The 19410-nt window shown below is 39.9% G+C and overlaps 1 protein-coding gene across 7 annotated transcripts in view; it reads left to right on the forward strand.

The window, feature by feature from the left end:
* adgrb3 (adhesion G protein-coupled receptor B3) overlaps positions 1-19410 on the forward strand; it is a 112987-nt gene that overhangs the window by 64003 nt on the left and 29574 nt on the right. For 6 of the 7 annotated variants that reach the window (XM_023411687.2, XM_023411688.2, XM_023411680.2 and 3 more), the window contains exons 9-16: positions 116-222; positions 1377-1571; positions 3588-3656; positions 6681-6789; positions 13518-13664; positions 14690-14765; positions 16513-16615; positions 17244-17287. In XM_023411687.2, coding sequence (XP_023267455.1) covers positions 116-222; positions 1377-1571; positions 3588-3656; positions 6681-6789; positions 13518-13664; positions 14690-14765; positions 16513-16615; positions 17244-17287 — 850 coding nt within the window. The remainder of the gene's footprint in view (positions 1-115; positions 223-1376; positions 1572-3587; positions 3657-6680; positions 6790-13517; positions 13665-14689; positions 14766-16512; positions 16616-17243; positions 17288-19410) is intronic. The other variant, XM_023411681.2, reaches the window with a different exon arrangement.

Here is a 19410-nt window from a genome sequence, read left to right on the forward strand (position 1 = left end):
CACCCCTCTCTCTCCCCCATCCCCACCTCTACACTCTCCATCCTCATCTCCCCTCTCATCCGTCCCTCACTCCTTTTCCTCTCCAAATCTGTCGCTGTCTCCACCTCCTCCACAGGCACCACTAGTCGACGCTGCTCTTTGGATCACCGTGGTATGGCCTTCTGGGAGCAGCCCAGCTATGCTCGATGCATAACAAATGAATTCAGATACTTGCAGCAATCAGTAGGTGCAAAGTCAGCTCCCTCTCACAGCCTCTGTTTCCAATGCATCATAAATTACCTCCCCAGTGCCCCCCCCCTCCTTCTCCCCCCATTCTCATCACAATGTAGCCAAAGATTAAGCACTTTCAATGGAAGAGCAAATTGAAACAGTGATTTTGCCATTTTTGTCTTTGTAATGAATGGTCATAGTCAAGTCCTTAAACAGTTTGAGTTAGTGTTTCTGGCATGTTCTCATCTGTGTTTGTCTTTGTTCATTTACTAGAATCCCAGAAAACAGAAACAGAAACAAATTGCAATTATTCCTGATACTGGAAGAAACACGTTGTACTTTTATAAGCACTGGAAGAACTATTATTGCTCTTTTGCACTTTACTGCCTTTTTAAAGTTCATCTAAAATAATGATAACAATAAATTACTGCTACGAAACAATTACAATAAATTACAATACTTTCTCTTTTTATTCAAAACAAGTATTACACCATAGAGAAACCAGGTAACACAAGTAATGAAACTCATTGACTGTTAACAATCTTGTGTTTAATAGAATCAGTTCTTTTCAGCTAAAAGAACTGGTGTGAACTCGTGTTTTTCTGATCCCTTTTTCATTGCATGCAAGATGAGACATTTTGATCCCCAAAAAATAGTTTTTTATTAAAGTCTGAGTAGAGTTTATTGCACTATTTTTAAACATATTTTTGCTTTACTGTGTATGCATCTAGCCTGGATACATAACAGCACTTCCACTAGAATAGGTAATTTTGGTAACCCTCCGTCTCTGTTAAAAATAAAATAATTCAGAAGAGCTGAGATAGCACATATAGCGCTGCACCTGTGAACATGTATTTATGGACATAAAGCCTGTGCAATGATGTGAGATGTCATTTCACTGTGCCATTTCTGCCTAAATGTGTGTCTTCTGCTCCAGTTAACTCTTTTATTCATATTGGCTCATTTCAAAATATCTGCGAGGCAGAATACATTTCGGCCCGGCTTAGATATAAGTGTCACAGAAAAGGCCTTAGAGAGCAGAGTCTTTCTTCCTGTTGTTTTTTTTTTTTTTTTCACTCCATTTACTCCGAATGTGTAGCTTAGCACGTATCATGCAAACCTGTGGACATCGATGCCCCAAGTACTGTCTTCTCCTGTTTTTGGAGGTTCAGGGGCACCTTGCTAAGGGCCAGAGGATGCTGGCGGGGGATGGGATGTCCCAGGTCACGAAAAACCTGCTGGACCTCACCCAGAGGAGAAACTTCTACGCTGGTGACCTGCTGTCTTCCGTGGAGATCCTTCGCAATGTGACGGAGACCTTCAAGAGGGCCAGCTATGAGCCGTCTTCAGATGATGTGCAAGTAAGTGGACCGTGGTTGCATTTGAACATGTAGTCATGGAAATATGTTCATATCCGAGGCTGTGTGCTTAGAAATGTATCTATTTAGACAGAATAATCAATTGGATAAGGCTAACATTTGATACACGTTACACAAAAAAACATTTTGTACCGTGTCTGAAATAGCACAAAGGCTGACAAACACATCCCGTGGCTCTATTGTATCAAGAGATCTCCTCCACATCCTAAACCATTTCATCTCATCATGCTGGGGTTGACTGCAGTCTTGATCCTCTTTATGTCAATAGGATGATGGAGATTACAGCTAAAGCTCCGCCTCCATTGCCAATAAGATAATTTATGTCCTCAGAGCTGTGTCATTTTCAAAGACACCCGTCTCGTGAGTCTTTGTACAGTCCTATGTGCCTGTTACACACACACACACACACACACACACTAAAATAACAACATACAGAAATTGTGTGTGTGTGTGTGTGTGTGTGTGTGTGTGTGTTCTTTGGTCTGTGTTTGGCTCATACTAAATGGGAAGGAAGTAATTGGTTCTGTGAGTTAATGAAAAACCTAATTCTCTGTTATAGTTCTTGTGCGAGTTTCTAATCTTGCTTTGTTACTGTATCAAGCTTGTTTTGTTGTTGTTGTTGTTGTTCTGTGTAGACATATGAGCAATACTGCCAGAACATTAGGAAAGTATCAGCCATTTTCTGTATGGAGGTAGAAATAATTTCTACTTTTAATAATGTGAAAGTTCACTTGGCTTTAAAGTCCCATAAAAGAGTAGAGCATCTGCTGACTAATAAGCTTTTTCAGTATATTGAATATTAAGATTTGCTCATATTCTTATGTGTTATACAGATCTCCTGGTCTGAAGGAGAGGAAATGAAAAAAAAAAAAATTAGATAAAAAGAAAATCACATAATGAAAGGGGAAAAAAAACAACCTAACCTACAGTGATATCCTATCCACTGATGCAAGACATACATCATTATTAGAGCTGCGGCATCTTTGAATATGATAGGACTTAAGTGGCTTTTTCTCCATTTTCGGATGTAAGTAATGAAATCAAATAAATGTTCAACTCACTTAATTATGCACTTCCAAAGTGCGGTGGTATTTGGACCACAAAATGTCAGGGATGTTCTTTTCTTTAGTTTGCTGCTCGTTCCATGCACATTTATCACATTTATCCACCGGACGTAACGTGCATGGTCCGCTGCTAATATTCCGCAGAAATGAAACCCAAATGTGGCCGGCCATGGATGGACAACCTAGGCCCCATTCAGCCATTTTCCCACAATGGAAAAATCTAAGAGATGAGGAAAGCATCCTGTCGCTGGTTATTATGAGAGCTCTATAGTGTGTGTGGGCAGACAGGAGAGCAGTCAGCCAGCCCACCCCCTCCGTGTGTCTCTGCGCTAATGCAGTGTTAAAGTGGGCACATTACCACCAGAGGGAGCATAAGCATTCAAGTAGAAAACAAGATAGCCTGTGTCAAGAGAGAGAGCCACTCCCTCAGGCACATTGTAGACCAGACGAAATAACAAGGCTAAAGATCAGACAGGGGTCCTATTACTACTGCAGGCATGCACCCCAAGCAGCCCTGCTTTCTGCTGCTGAAGAAGACAATCCACACAGCTGCTCAGCCATTCCCTTTCATCTTTTTTTTTTTTTTTTTTTCTGATTGTAGCTTGTGCTTCTCTCCTCTAGCATTAGATGTTTGCTGCAAGCTGCAGGGGTTCAAGGTGTATTTTCGTCAGGGCTGATCCACATATTCCATCTTTTCTCTAATCATTCACCATCATGGGTTCAGTGGGAAATTTCCTGTTGCTATTGGGCCCTGCAGGGAACATCATTATTACTTTTATAGATATCCCACGATCAGAAATGTCAGTTTGTTACCCGTAAAAGTCATTCCTGAGTGCATAGTGTATCTGACATGGTTTAAAAAGCATCTTGCTGCAGTGCCTGTAATACTTGTGTGTGGGTGTGTTTTGTATTTCCCCTTTCATCATCTCCACAGAACTTCTTTCAAATCATCAGCAACCTCTTGGAGGAGGAAAATAAGGAGAAATGGGAAGATGCACAAAAGGTAGGCATATGGCAGTGCACTTAGTAAATAATTCAGGTTTCTGCATGAATCTTGTGTGCCTCAAAAAAAAAAAAAAATCATCTTAAAACCTGTTTTGCAGCTGCTCCATTTGAACAGCAGAGCTTAAGGAAAGTCGGCTTGGTGTTGAGATAATGTTATACTTACCCATATCATTGTGAGGGGTCATTTAGCTGGAGTGACATCTGGCCTCATTTGGGAAAGCTAGTTCCTCAGACCTCCACTTGGTGGCAGCAGCACTGCCACAGAGACTGCCCAAGCATCACCACTGCAGGACTCATTTCCTCCTGCAAACACATTGTTCCTCACAGCTGATACAGATCATGGCAACCACTGTGATTAGACCATTACTTAAGTTGAATTTTATAGTACAGACAAACAGTTTAAGTATATTATTCCTTGTACCACACTGGCTAAGACTTTTGTAACCTGTCTGTCTTTCTCTGACATTGTAAAGCAGCCCCATCATATGGTGAAGCAGTATTATATTAGTATTATACAAACAAAAAAAACAGTCAATATTCAATACAAATGTAGGGGTCAAAAGCCTCAACAGCAGAGAACAGAACATTTTCCTGACGCTGTGTTTATCCATGGAGATTGGCTTCTGGCTACTGCCTCTGTTGGACACATCTCTCAGCTTGAGAGGTGGCATCTCCCGTTTTCAAAACTGCCACTGGTGTATGAGACAACCCGAATCCTGAAATCACGCACATCCAGACTCTGACAGAGATACCATCTGTGATGACTGCACGTCTGCAGAGGGCATCTGCTCTGCTGTCACCTTCACTGGCAAATTGACTTAAATTAGGTATCACCTGCGCTGACACTTGACTGAGGGGGTGTCTTAAAATCAGTCAGATCTCTTTTTTGTCACCGTTTCGGCATGCCTGACTTCAAGTAAGATTTGGGGGGGGGCGGGTAACGCAGGCAGTTCAAACTCTGCCAGGAGTGCCAGTCCTGGCTGTCTCTACAGGCAGTAATTAGGTGTTTACTCACTGCAGCTTTAGTTTGGCAGGCCCCAAAGGTAGGTTGTCGGTGAGAGGGGCTCACAAATGAGCAGTTTCGTCAGTAAGAATGCGTCAGAGATGGAGACAGACAGATCAGAGAAAATATGGAAATAGGAGAAGTTGTCTCTGTGATTGAACACCCAGAAGAGATATGTGACATGCTTAATTATTTCTGCAGTTATTAATGTGCCTGTCTAAGGAGTTCTACTTCAGTTCTGGCCCACCACCAAGTGGACACTGGCGAAGCGACGTCGTCTGATTTCAACAGACGATGCTTTGACTTCACAGTTCTCAAATTTTCCCACTTGCTGGCTTTTCTTGCATTAATGAGTGTTCTGAGCTCATGTTTCCACAGCACCCACACACTGCGCGCTGTGGACATTCAAAACACTCAGATGAAACACCTCACTATGAGGTTTTACTGGCTGTGGAATTGGCTCTGTGCAGAGATCACTATATATTCACCTCCTGTCACTGTTACCATGGCAAGGAAAGGAAGAGCTCTGTCTACAGAACCTCCACTGCAGCCATTTCCCTCCGCTGCCTTCACATCTCATGGTTGCCATAGAGACCAGCAGAATGAGCATGACTGCACTGTGCGTCAGACATGCCGGAAGGGGCGATGTGATGTGCTTTTCTCCCCCACTATGGCTTTCACTCTGCTGTGTCAGAGGCTCTCAACTTCAGCATCACTGATCTGCTTCCCTGGCTTAGCGGCACATGTATGGGCATGTGCAAACACACAGAACACAAGGTGTTACCGAGGAGGGAAATACCTGCCCCAGGTATTTGTTGAATAGCAACCCTGAGTGAGGTGTTAATTGCTAAATGCCACTCAAAGGCCTTTCTAATTGCCTGAAATCATCATTGTGCGCTCACACATTTGTTGAAGTCCTGCAATAATATTTGCGTAATATAACACATTTCTGTCACAGACATTTTGAGATGTTGTTACAGCATTGTGCTGTGTAGCTGATACTTTGTGAAAGTGGCAAATGTGTTAGAGTCTGGCACATGACATAGCCACATACTCCTACAATCAGTTTCTCACAATCTCTAGTCATAGGACCAAAAACTGGTGGCCCCCCCAAATCAAAGCTTCTTATTAAATTTGACCCATCACCACGAGATTGGCAGCCAGGACAGTGGCCAGTCTCTTGAAGCTCAGTTATTGGATTAGCGAGCCTTTGATTTATCGACTTGGAGGAAAGAGCTGAGCAGACCAGCAGTGTCACTGGTCGAGCCGTGGAGCTGACCGTGGTGCTGAATTCCTGCCTCTGCATTTTTCTCACTGAGTGCTGAAGTCCATGAAGCGGCACATGAACCCAGGCAATCACCCTTGCCTTGGCAGAGGCTTTCAGAAGAGAAGCCAACCGGTAACAACAGTGTCTGCAAAGCCACTGGTTATAGCTCTGATGCTGATGTCACATTGATGGTTCAATTAGGGTTGCAACTACCTGCCCATTATTTTCTTGATGAACCGATTAATCATTTGATCTACAAAGCGTAAGTAACTAATGAACAGAGCCCATCGCAATTTGCCAGAACTCCAGGTTACATATTCAAATAGCTTTTTGTCCAACCAACAATCTAATATCTAGACTATGTATTGCACTATGGCCCAAGGCGAATTTACCCTCTGGGACAATAAAGTATTTCTAAATTTCTCTTCCTCCTCCAGGTTTTCTTTATCATTTCTTCAGTATTTATTGAGCTATCACAAGTTTTAATATTTCATTTTGTATTTTATGTACTTCACAACTTTATATACTTTAGCAGATGTGTGGTTTGAACAACAGTATTCAAACTTTATATCAGTGATGCTTTTCTTATATGTATTTATGGCCTGCTTTTTAGTTTCCTGTCTTTTCCTGTTTTATGCTCCACACCTCTATCTTTCCAGTAATACACTGCTGCATTTGTGAAATCATGTCATGGCAGCAATGTTGAAATTGAAAGTGTCTTTTTGTGTTTGTTTTTTTTTTATCTTGTCCAGATCTATCCGGGAGCAGTGGAGCTCATGCAGGTCATAGAGGAATTCATCCACATCGTTGGATTGGGCATGAAGGATTTTCACAATGCCTATTTGATGACTGGGAACTTGGGTAAGAATCAGCCCACTTTTCATCCCTGACCTGTTTTACCATTTATTTCTGCCTGACATGGACACATAATCCCTGTGCTCTGCTGACTCCTCGTGTCAATTTCCCCACCATCATTAATTTGGGATAAATGGCGCGTGGTAAGGGTGGGGGAGTAAAATTACTGCAAATCAATAATGTTAATTAAAACTGAGCTTGTGGTCTTAATGTGCTAAATTCCTATGAAAACACTTAAAACCCAATCCAATATCAAGAGCGTGCAGCGCAGGAACCCCTGCAAGAGGAGAGCTCTACTTATCTAGAACTAAGAAAAAATACACACAAGATATTTTTGGATTTTCTAGTGATTAAAGCTAAATGAAACTTTTCAGATATGTTTTAAAGTAATTTATAAGCCATGCATTCATTAGACATTTCATATACATGCATAGTTTTAAAATTGTGGCATGTTTGAAGGTGAAGTGTCTGATGTTGCACTGTACTGCAGTCCTTTCAGAAAGACTTGATTAACAGAGCATCCCCTTATGCATGTAGTGTAGAAGTGCAGCAGCATAAAAAAAAGAAATGTTTGTCAGTTTCTTGTGAGATTAGCGGTCATGGAAAAAAACATTGTCAGAGTGTCTGATAAAGGGCTATACAATTGGAAGTGAAATTACAAGTTATTCTTTGCAACTGTAATGAGCTTTTTTTCTGCGCCACTGATTGTGGTCCAGATTATAACTCCCCATCTTTGAAAAAAAAGACTCTAGATATGAGCAATATTTCTCTTCCTTAATGTTCTCATGGGTTCTTTTAGCTTCTGTCGCACAGCCTCTTGGATGATCTGAGGTCTCTGTGGCATTTAATTTCTTACTCAGCCATAAATGGTGTCTTACTGGAATGGAATAATAGAACTGCGGTCTTGATTTATTCATGCAAGTGAATGTGAGCATGTAAAGCTGTGCTGGTAGGCAATCCCTCCAATGGTGTGAGGTTTATTCCTTGTATTCTTTACAATAGCTAACATTTGACCCACTTCTAGCAAACACTCACACTCAGTGGCTCTTTATGGTATATGATTTCCATAATGATGAATACTGTAGGTAGCCCCCGGAATAGCATACCAAACATGGTGCAATGAATGCAGCCATCAAAATGCAATTATGAAACAAAGTGAGAGGCAAATTAAGTAATGGACACTTGGAAATAAGACTTGAATGCATTTCATAATGCCAAGCATTAATGACTTCTTTCACACATGTTAGAATATTTCTGTGCCCTTCCTCTCGCCTAATGGTAGTCATCCAATCTCGCTGGCTCTGCCTCCTCTTAATGCTCAAAAAAGCATTAATACATGACCCCTCTTTTATAGACAATATGCAGTCTATGCTGTGAAACAGAATCTAAGTTGAGAATGGAGTGTTTTATCTTCATTCCTTGAACAGCGGCGTATTTTGACTTTTATTTAATAAGTCAGTCATGTGACTGTCTGGCCTCCGCTCAAATCTGTGGAATCACGGATTAAGACCGTGTCCATCCATCAGACATGATTTGACAGAAATTCCTTTGGTAGACATGGAGCAATGATGCAACTCAGCAGTGTGTGCCAGTCTTAAAGAAAGCTTTCCTGCCAAGACCTATTTACTGCTGACTATTCTCTTAGCATTCCATAATTTTTCACATTTTAGAATATTTTTGTACATGTATGCATTTTTATATATTTCTGTTGATTTCATTTTCATATGATAATTAAGTTAAAGAAACTTGACATAAGCAGTAGTGAACATGTCTTTATGCTTATCTTCATCAGAATAATGACATATTGTTGTGTGTGGTGCTGCATTTAATGAGGCATCTAATAAAATTGAAAGTCTTCCCATCACTGTATAACAACAACTGTATATTTTTTTACACAAATACATGAAGACATAATGTAAATTGTGATAAATACTGTACTGAAATAATAGAAAACCCTGGCTGCTTGTAACATGGGTGAATATACAAAAACCTAAAATACTGTGGTATTATGTTTGGCAATATAATAGATAGAGAATCACTGGATGGATGTACACAAAACTTATTTCACACACTCGCATCTTGTCACAAATGACTGAACTGCCCTGATGACAGAACTCATTTTTTAGGACATCTTTTAGTCTAACTGTGGCAAAACCTGCAGACCCCAGAATGCATTAAAAACTCACAGGCGTATTTAATTTTGATACTATAATCAAATTTCAGACTTGCAGTAAGTATAGATGTCATACACTCATGTTTACTTTTGTGTTATACTCCACCCTTGGGTGGCCCTAAGGGGCGCTCAACACTCCCCCAGTGACCCAAACAAGACTCACAAGGCACCTCTAAAACAACAAAGTACATAGAGTTTATTTAACATAAATATGCAGAATGACTAAGATTTTAAATTAAGACTACCAAAGACACAAAACACAACAGAACACAAGAACAAAAACCCCTGGCTGAGAGGCAGCAAGACCAGCAGTCCTCATGCTAGAAGCCTGTGGTCCCTCTGATGCTGGCAGAGCTTTTAAACCCTTCCTTCCCAAGCCAGGTGCATCTCATGGAGTAATAATCAGGAACAGCCTGGGCAGAGCTACAAGGGAGGCAGGAGACATGCTGCCATAACACTTTGTAAGTGTAGGCTAATGAAGCAAAAATATTTTAGCCACACTTCTAGACAGAGGAGTTGTTCATTTGTTAAGTTTCATTAGTCATCATTTTGTGAAAGAAAGAAGCTTCCACTTGTCTGTTTGCCTCTTATAGCTCTCCATAGCTATATAGCCTGACTGAAATCACTTCCTGATTGCTGCATGCACCTTGTTAGTTAGTGATCATTAGCATTACTAATAAAGCTAATTCAAAATTCACAAAATTAACAAATCGTAAGTTTAAAGTTGGACGTTTTAGCTCTTTTTAGATCTCTAGTCCACAGCATTGGGATGCAGCACCCTGTACATTCTCACCCCATTAACAGGGCTAATGTGTTTTGAGAGGAACTTTTTATTATTTTCTTTTCTTTAGTGGCTCACAGAAATGAGACTGAGCATGAATTTTCAACATAATTTTAGGCCATCAAAGTATTGCTTTAAGGTTTATACATAAAGTAATAGAGGGAAATAAAGCCCACATTATTTTCCATCACATTTTAAAGGAACTTGTATGAACCTCTGAGTAAGTAATGCTGGAAATACAACATCATTATCATTTTGGTGATGCAGGACTGAGCCAGGCACATTTCTCGAGCAGCTTTTGTGGAAAATCTTAGCAAAGAAGCTGAGGGGCCGTTTGGCTTTGGAGCAGTTATTAGAAGATGTAGCAGTAATGAGCTGCCTTTGGCTAGAATCAAGCAAAAGCTCACTGGATACTGGTGGAAAAAATATTAAAGGTCTTGTAGGGAGAATTAATTTTAGTGTACGAAATGACTACATGCTTACCTGTGTGTGGTAAATGTCAGAAGAAATCACTGCTGTTCATGTTTTGTTCAATTTAGCTCGAAGAAAATAGTAAAAATGTGAAAAAGAAGTAGAATGAAGTCTTTTTAACACACACTCAATATACAAACCTCTGTTTTGATAATACGTGACTAACACATGGGATGGAGAGTTTTCAGGATAATTATTTTACCCCTGGACACAGCACAAGCTTTGGTCGCCAGCCACACAGTAATTTCAGCTCTCGCCACAGAGCCCTGTGCTGTGGCACTTTTGATTAAAGGAATGGAAAGTTTTGTGGATCCATCGGTGGAATCCAAGTGGGGAGCATCTGGCTGAGTAAGATATTGCGGCATCATTTCGTCACTAATTTATGGCAGCCTCCTGACACTTAGATAAATACTGGCTGTCACCAGTGCATCGTCCTCTGTCCTCCTACTTTTAGTCAAATAACCTTGATTGCAAAAGGCTCTCCACTCCAGCAACTCACTCTCTCTCCTTGCAGGCAAACACTTGGAGGACAAAGTGAAGCTTGGGACATGTTAGAAATTAAATTAAACACCACTTTGAAGGTGGAATACATCATGCACTTTTGACACTTTTGTTCTGGCTGTCTATTGTGAGCCTGCACTTCATGGTCGAGAGAATGCTTTGACGTTAATAGTGATAAATTGCAATCACGCACACATAAGACGGCTGCAAATGCTCATTGATCTATGTTTTGTGCAAAATGTTTATGTTTTCTGACTTCGGCAGTTAACTTAATGCTGAGCCTCTCATGAACACATTCAGATGTAATAAGCATCGCTATAATTCCCTCTTATGAAAATGAGCCATACCGAATTTTTTCAGTGCACTGATTTGGTGTTCAGAAGTATCACAATGCTAAACGATCGCTTTATTTTTGCTGTCTGGCTCCATCAGGCAAGTGCAAAGCCCCATTTACCTGCAGAATTACCCAGAACCCTGAAAGACAGCCTTCCTAGCACCCTGTTGTGTTTCACAGCGTGCCTTGTGACTAAAGCTATCAACACAAACACACATAAACACATAAACACACACACACACACACACACACACACACACACACACACACACACACTTACCACTGCTGCTCCTAGCATCTGGTGCTGTGAACAGGCCTCTTTGCAAATGGCGGGTCTCGTGGTGCTTTGTGATTTCAAGCCTGCTGCTTGATCATCCCAAACACAGAAGACACACCTTCACTGTCACAGATTTCACTCAAACATGGAGCCTTTCCAGGATTCAAATTGTATTACTGGCAGAGCACAAGGAACAATGGAGCTTTTGCATCAATGGTAGGATTAGCCTCAGATTCCCCTCGCTGAAGCACCACCTGACTGGGACTGGATGTGATACCAGGTAGAGAACAGTGCAGCTTTATCCTCCCCTTGTAATGCTGAGGCCTTTTCAGCTGATCCTGGGTATTTTCCTTGTCATTGCCTTAGTGTATGGACTGGCCTTTTATGGCACCTCAGCAGGGAGGTGAGAAAGGGAAAGAGTGATTAAGGAGATTACCTGTATACCAGCTGTCATGTGCCAGTGGTAGCTCTGATGGTCCACATTGTGGTAAATGTGTACCAGCTTATTCTGGTATCTTTGACTTATGAATAATCTCTGTATTCACATACACAATTCAGTTTAAGAAGTAAAAATAGGGATTTCTGTGTTTCTCTGTTTATCAAAATTGAAAATATAAATGCATATATACATTGGTAACTAGATGTTATTATTGTGTAGTGTTAGCCAGAGTATTTAAAGATCTGCCTCTCAATTTGGCAGTGATGGCAGGCTCCGGTCCTGTGTTTTGAATTTAGGTCATAGGACTATGCTTTTATTTATATTTGGATTGTGCCTTAAAAGGGTAAAGCAGACTCGACCTCTGTAGAGATTTCACAGGTAACAAAAAAAAATGCTGTCAGAAGACCTTTATAGCGTAAACAGAGTGTACAGCAGAATGAAACTTTCCAACTGCTTCACACCGGAAAATTTCAGAAACACAGATGCATACTGTGAGTTTGATTTCTATTAATAAAGATAGAAAACTCACTCACGTGGTATCATTTATCATGATAAACTTGAGTCTTATACATTTCCTGTAAGCAGTTCTTCCCAAAAATACAGCAGGTTAGAGGAGCTATTTGTAAGTGTATATAGCCAACATTAGCATTATTAGCTATTTACTTACTGGTCTAGAAGAAATGTTGAGTTCAGCATCAAACTTCATTCCTTTACTCACCAAGAGTTGTCTCCAGCAGTGGAAAGCAACACCAATGTTAGCTCTTTTTTTTCTCTTTCTTCAACTTAAGTTAACATGCTAATCAGCTAGCCCCGGCCTATCTCATCACTTTATCATAGTGACTCACTGCAGCATCCAATCTACCCTGAAGATGTAGCATGGCTTAAAGGGCGTATTATAACCCCTTGTATTATTAAAGACAACCATGACTCTTGTCAACCGAGGATCATCAACACCCTCTCACAGCAAGAAACCATGTTCGGTAGAAAAGAAAAGTTACAAATACATGCTTTTTTTTATTTTAAAGAAATAATTTGGAAAATACATTCATTCCTATTTTTTGCTGAGAATGAGATGAGATTTCACTCTCATATCTGACTGGTAAATGTAAAGCTAGAGCCAGCAGCTGGTCAGCTTAGCTTAGCATAAAAATGGAAAAGGGGGAAAACAACTAACCTGGCCCTGTCCAAAGTCACTGCTCCCATCCAAGAAGTAGTCCGCCGCATAACCTTCATCAAAATCACCACTTGTTACTTTTATACTTCAGGTTTTAAAAGAATTAAACAAACAACATATAATGTGTTAGTGAAATAGCAAGGCTAGCTGTTTCACTCGGTTTCCACGGTATTAAGCATATTTCCCAAAATAATTTAGCAGTTGAAATCAAACTTGTCTTATTTGTCGTCTCTAAAAATCTTGAACAAATGGCATAAATCAGTCTAAAATTATGGTAATACACAGTATTTATGCAGTAAACATAAAAACTGTGCTTAACACATAGATACAGAGCTCCAAAAGAAAGACATAAACATTCAACTGTGTGTATTAAATACTTTGATTCATAATTCACATGTGGGCAGTGCGGCCTGACTTTGAAAACTGATCATGTGAAAGAGATTTTTTTCATTACATGACTCATGACTTTTTGCTAAATGTGTCTATGCTGATTCTCCATGAGACCATCTACTAACTTATAAATACTCCAAAGTGTATTGATCATCTGTAATTCTTTTAATAGTCTGTTTGTTTGAATTCTACAGTGGCCAGCATCCAGAGACTTCCAGCAGTGTCTGTGATGACTGACATCAACTTCCCCATGAAGGGTCGTAAAGGCATGGTTGACTGGGCCAGGAACTCTGAAGATAAAGTGGTCATCCCAAAGGGCCTCTTTGTTTCCCAGTCAGCAGGTATGTGACTGAATATATTTCACAGAGCCATCCTGCTTCTAGTCAGACACATCTTTCCTCAGTGCTCTGAGCCACATGAACAGTCTTTATGTACAAACCTTATGTGTCGTTGAATATATTGTAAAGTTCATTTCTGTTTAAAACTAGCAGTAACGTTTTCAGCATCTGCAGAGGAAACTGTAGTAGAAATGTGAGATGAATGCATAGTGAATACATTATGTATTGGCCACTGCTGAGGAATGGAAAATAAATATCTTGGCATCTCAGCAAAAGCTGAATGATTTGAGTAGAACTGCTTTGAAAACTTACAATAAGACTTTCACGCAGACACATCAGTCTTGTGCAGAAGGTATTTTTTTTTAATGTTTAATGCTACACCCCCCCTAGTTTCGGAAAAGTGAAGTAGTGCTATAAGCCTTTGAACAAAGCCACTTTGCTTGCCTGTTCTTGTTCAGTCACTGAGTTTTCCATCGACTCAGCATCCCATCATACAGCGCCAGTTGCCACTGTATATCGCAATCCAGAGCCAGACAATTTGGTTAATTGGTGTAATCAGTCTTATCTGGAATATATCAAAGATAACAAAACAAGGGATTGATTTGGAATCTGTGCCATGCTCCTAATCCCAGCCACCCTAATTTGGACACTGATTGTGTAGGAGACTTTATCACTTCTCTCTCTGGAGTCAACAAAGTTTGCTGCAAAAAGTTGCGGAAAGTACTCTTTGTCAAAAAAAAATCTATATTTGTTAAAGTGTTATTGGCAGATACTGTATTGGCACTACAGACTAGCAGGTTTACTTAAGCCAAGTGTTACTCTCAATTACAACTGCCATGAATTATGACTATTTGCCATGTTATTGGAAGGCAACATTTTACAGTATTTCATATATACAGTGAGGACATTTTGAATATTTACTTTTTAACATAAAATCTGGCAACAATAACCATTTGTATGATATTGTAAAAAGTATCAGTATATAGGCGTGACAATAGTGTTAATTAACGCTTCATTTTCTCCTTTAGATATGGAAGGATCGCCAGTCTTCATTTTGGGAACGGTTCTTTACAAGACTCTTGGACTCATGCTGCCTTCACCAAAGTAAGCGCAGCATATTTCCTTGTCTGTATTTTCTGGTCTGCTGGCAAGAAGAAATATGAGACAGATTTAATCCTTTGGAAGCAGCAGAGGTGTCCATTTTTATTCAAAGTAGTAGATCAAGTCTTAAAAGCAAACCGTGCCTGACTCCTGTGTCCCTGAAACGTTCCACTGTAGAGGCATGAAATTAAAAGTTTCACACAGGAAGAAAGAGAAACTCTAATTGCTGTGCTGCTATTGTTGTATTTTCTGCTTTAAGGTAAAGTTAACTTACTTTCAATTTATAATTCTTCTCATTGTGTCCTTACTGCCAACAAAGATCTGCTCTTTTCAGTGCATATACAGTGTAAATCTCAAATGATGGGTTTGCATTAAATCTAATTTGGTAAAAGAAATATGTTTACTGTAGCCTGGAATATGTAGTTAATTAAGGGTGACATTAGTGCCGAGAAAAAGCAGTGGGATGTCCCAAACAAACACCTGTGAGACCCCAATCAACAAGTCCCTGGCACAAACGTCCCAAGGACAGAGCGGTCATCCCAGGACCGGCCAGGCCAGCTGTCATAGATGGAGCAGCAGCCCTCTGTGTACCTGTGGATCTCACTCTCTCTAGAATAACAGGAGGACAAACTGAGCTTCCATTTGCCAAATTTTAAGCTTGTGAAGCTTCAAATAAGAAAATACATTTCTTGCCAGTAAATGTCAGGAGTTTCTCAGCGCACTCAGAGTGGGGAACTAAAGAGCTTCTCCATTTACTCCATTGATTTCAATTTTAGAATAAGTTCAGAAAACTGACTTGGATCATATGAAAGAGTCAGACAAAAATGTTCTCAGCTCAAGTGGTGCCTGTAGGACAGAAGGCTACTGCAGTCTCACCTCTGCTTTCTTTGTGTAGTTGACAGTTTTCTTGAGGGAAGTGCTCATGGATTTCAGCTTCTAATAAAAAGAATATTCTGTCAACCATACAATAGCAGGAGATGGTTTCTGAAGCAGGACTCTCCTGCCAGATTTTTAAAAGCGTAGTATACAAAGAAACATCTCGTTCAGTTCAGGTGAGCCTTTGATTTGTAGTCTCTGATTCCTGGTCTGCTTGGATGTTTTGAACACCTGGCAAACATCCTGTATAGCTGCTTTGACGTCTAATGGGCAGCTTTTTAAGTCCTCCTGTTATTGAACGTGTGATGTTAAGGTTAGCATTCAGCACAAGCTGCATGAGAGAAAACACCTCAGACTAATACTCAGCTATTTTAAAAAATTAATTTGAAGAACTTGCACCATAAATTTTAGATAACTAGATTAGCCAGCGGAAAGGAACTTTAAATTCAAAATATGTGCACAAAATCTTCTCAGAAACCCCAAATCAGGTTTTAATACCAGCGTTCCTTATAGATCCCACATAAGTCTCACTGACAGCACTGAAATCTAATCCTTTTAAGTGTCTCAATCTAAGTGTTAATGCTTCTTTACAGAGCATAAAAAGAGTCCTCAGGTGTTTGAAGTGAAATCAGGGTTAAGGCTTTGAACACTGGAAATATTGTACGATATTCATCTTTAATATCCATAACGCTAATGTAACATTCATAGGGATGCTAACACAGCTAAGCTTGTATATCAAACAGGAGACTCTCCTTTACCACATTGTCTTGGAGTGAAATAGGTTGTTCAGTGTTTGAAGTGTGTGTCAGAAAAAAATTCAAGAAATTAGATTTTGTTTTCTAGTGTTTTATTTTGGCTTCTCTGTTCGACTCAGGAACCACACAGTTGTGAACTCCAAGGTCATTGCTGTGACTGTGAGACCTGAGCCCAAGGCAACGGAGTCCCACCTGGAGATTGAATTGGCTCACCTGGCAAACGTAAGCACCACAGTCATTCTTTCATTTCTGATCATTAGTAACTGACATCTTCATATAGATCAGCAGATAAAAATCCTGTTTTTACATATGAATAATGCTTTTCATGTTAGTTTCGGTATGAAAGATGAAAGGTTGCCCTCTCAACGTTGCAGTTCTTTATCTGTTGACTGAATGTTCTGTGACAATGACCACCGCACATATTATCTCCCATTAGCCAGCACACAATGGCGGTTAATTGGCTCGATAATTAATTTGCAAGCACCCGGGTATCAGGAGAGTGCACTGCACTCAGATAATTACAAGGACAATCCCTTTTATGATCCAGGCCTTTTTATTCATCTTGGATATAAAGTGCATGTAAGTCTAAACGGGTCAGCAAATGTGTGTGTGTGTTTGTGTGTGTGTGTGTGTGTGTGTGTGTGTGTGTGTGTGTGTGTGTGTGTGTGTGAGGTAGTGTAATACACATACAATTTATGGTTTCTGTGTTATGAATGAAACACATTTTCAAAAGATCTACATAGCATGCAATACAAATATGCAGTTGGTTCATAATGGTGGTGATGATAATGATGATCAATTGTCGTCATATTTTACCTGGTAAAAATGTTGTCCTTGTTCTGCCTTCCAGGGAACGATGCACCCTTACTGTGCACTGTGGGACAGCACCATAATGTAAGTGGGCATGCACTTTCAATTTACTAACTTTTGTTTTTCAGTTATTCTATTAAACATAAAGGTAATAATATTGTTTTCAATATTACCCAGTCGTTGCTTTACTTCTTTGTTACACCTCTGAAATTGGGTTTGTGTGCGTCTTCCCTTTATTTTGAAAAATCACATAACACATTTCTCTTGCACACCACTTTGCAAAGAAGCTGGATAATAGCACAGCAAACAAGCAAGAGAACTGGGGAAACTGAACCAACAGGGCTCGTAGTATTACTTCACTTAAACCCTTATCATTTGGTGGACAGAATAATAGGAATACCCTGTGAGATAAAACCCAGTTATAAATGTAGCATACTGTATGATGACTGACAATACTGACTGACACGTGTTAATTTAAGCCAGTGGTAATTCAGTTTGATGGAGTTTTTCAGTCTTCTGTGTCTTTGACTTCACCATATGTTGTCATGGTTTCGTCAAAACTTTTAACTGAATGTGAGTCACTCATGAGTCATAAATTCACTCTTGTATCACAGTTACAGACGTTCATACAGGTGAGCTGCACTATACAGGATATTAAATTAAACACAAATTAAACGTATGCGATGGCTTCAGAGGACCTATTTCTCCTCTGAATATTGATAAGGAAACTTCCAGAGATACAAACAGGTCACACAGTCTCTGCCTGAAGTGCTTGAGCAGTCCAGCAGCCATAAATACCGCAGAATTATGTAACATAGCAAAAACTGAAAACCTTAAATATGATCATGGGGGTAAATAAAAACCATAGACAACAGCAACAACAACATTTATACATCAAGAAAAGTTCTTGTATTGTCTCACATGATGCCGTACCATAACACATTCTCATTATTCTGTCCACACCCGACACATTTACACACCTCATTAATGCTTTCCTGAAACTTGAGTCGGCTGCCTGATGCATACCCTTTGAAGTTGGGCTTGTTTTGCCAGAGTATGATGTTGTGATGCTTGTCACCTTGTTTGCAGTGGAATGATTTCTGTTCTTGCACAGTTAACATTTGACAGCAATGTTCTTGTTATAGTGTCACTTGTTAAAACCAAAGTTGTCGGAGCATTTTCACCCCGAGAAAGTCAGCGTTTCTTGCTGTGTTGCAATGAGGCCTGTTCATTGCTTCAGCTGGGAGGCGACTATTTACTAATTATATTGAAAAATGAATAATAGCTAATAGCTGTGAACTATTTATTAATTATAAGCCTTAAAAATTTGATTATAGCAAACCCTATTTGTATTACTATTCATAGGCAGCGGTTTTTGAGCAATAGCTGTTCAGTGTAATGCCATTCTGTAATTGTCTCTCTAAATATAATAGTTTTAATTGTCACTAGAAGGGATTCAAATTGCATACCCATGCACAGGATTCACAGCAAACGATACATGTGCATTGGAGGTGGTACAAACGACAAGTGCAGGTACCTGCATGTCACGTGCTATAATGTGCAAGAACACATGTGGTTGTCAGACGACAATGTGCTGAGCCCTCTCCTGCTTTGTTTGGGTTTGAGTAAACAGACACAGGAGTTGCTCTCCTTCTGTTGCGTTTCTGACAAAGTACAGTAGCTGCTCAAGGCGTGTTTGCTTCCCCCAGTGGTCGATATGTGTGTTTTTTTTAACCCAACTCAAGGCTGTGTTATTAAAAGCTACTCACTGTTACCACTAGCAACCGGAATTGAAATCATAATCTGTACAACTTCAAAATCAATCTGGTGTTCAAATGGGTAGATTGGAGAGGTAACTGGATTAATAAATCTATTTTTCTCTAAAACAGGAATAACACTACATAACACTTTACTGTGTAGCTTGTTACAACACAATCCTACCCTTAGAAACAAATTATTTTTAAGTTATAGTTCATGTGCACTTATTGATGGATTTCATGTGGTTTCAAGTTGGATGAGCAGAGGATACTGGAAATATTTTAGATTTCAGTTTTGCTTTACTTGTGGGAAACCTAACAGCAGCTGTGGATGAACCAGCTTAGACAACAGCTAGCTTTGAACTAGCATGTGAATTGTGCATGGTCTGTCCTCTATCATGGTATTTGAGGGCAACTGGTCTATTTTTGAACAGCAAAGGTACAACTGGG

The sequence above is a fragment of the Seriola lalandi genome, unplaced genomic scaffold, assembly GCF_002814215.2.
Source record: "Seriola lalandi dorsalis isolate HSWRI2012SDOR001 ecotype SW California unplaced genomic scaffold, Sedor1 jcf7180002054470, whole genome shotgun sequence".
Classification (NCBI taxonomy): domain Eukaryota; kingdom Metazoa; phylum Chordata; class Actinopteri; order Carangiformes; family Carangidae; genus Seriola; species Seriola lalandi.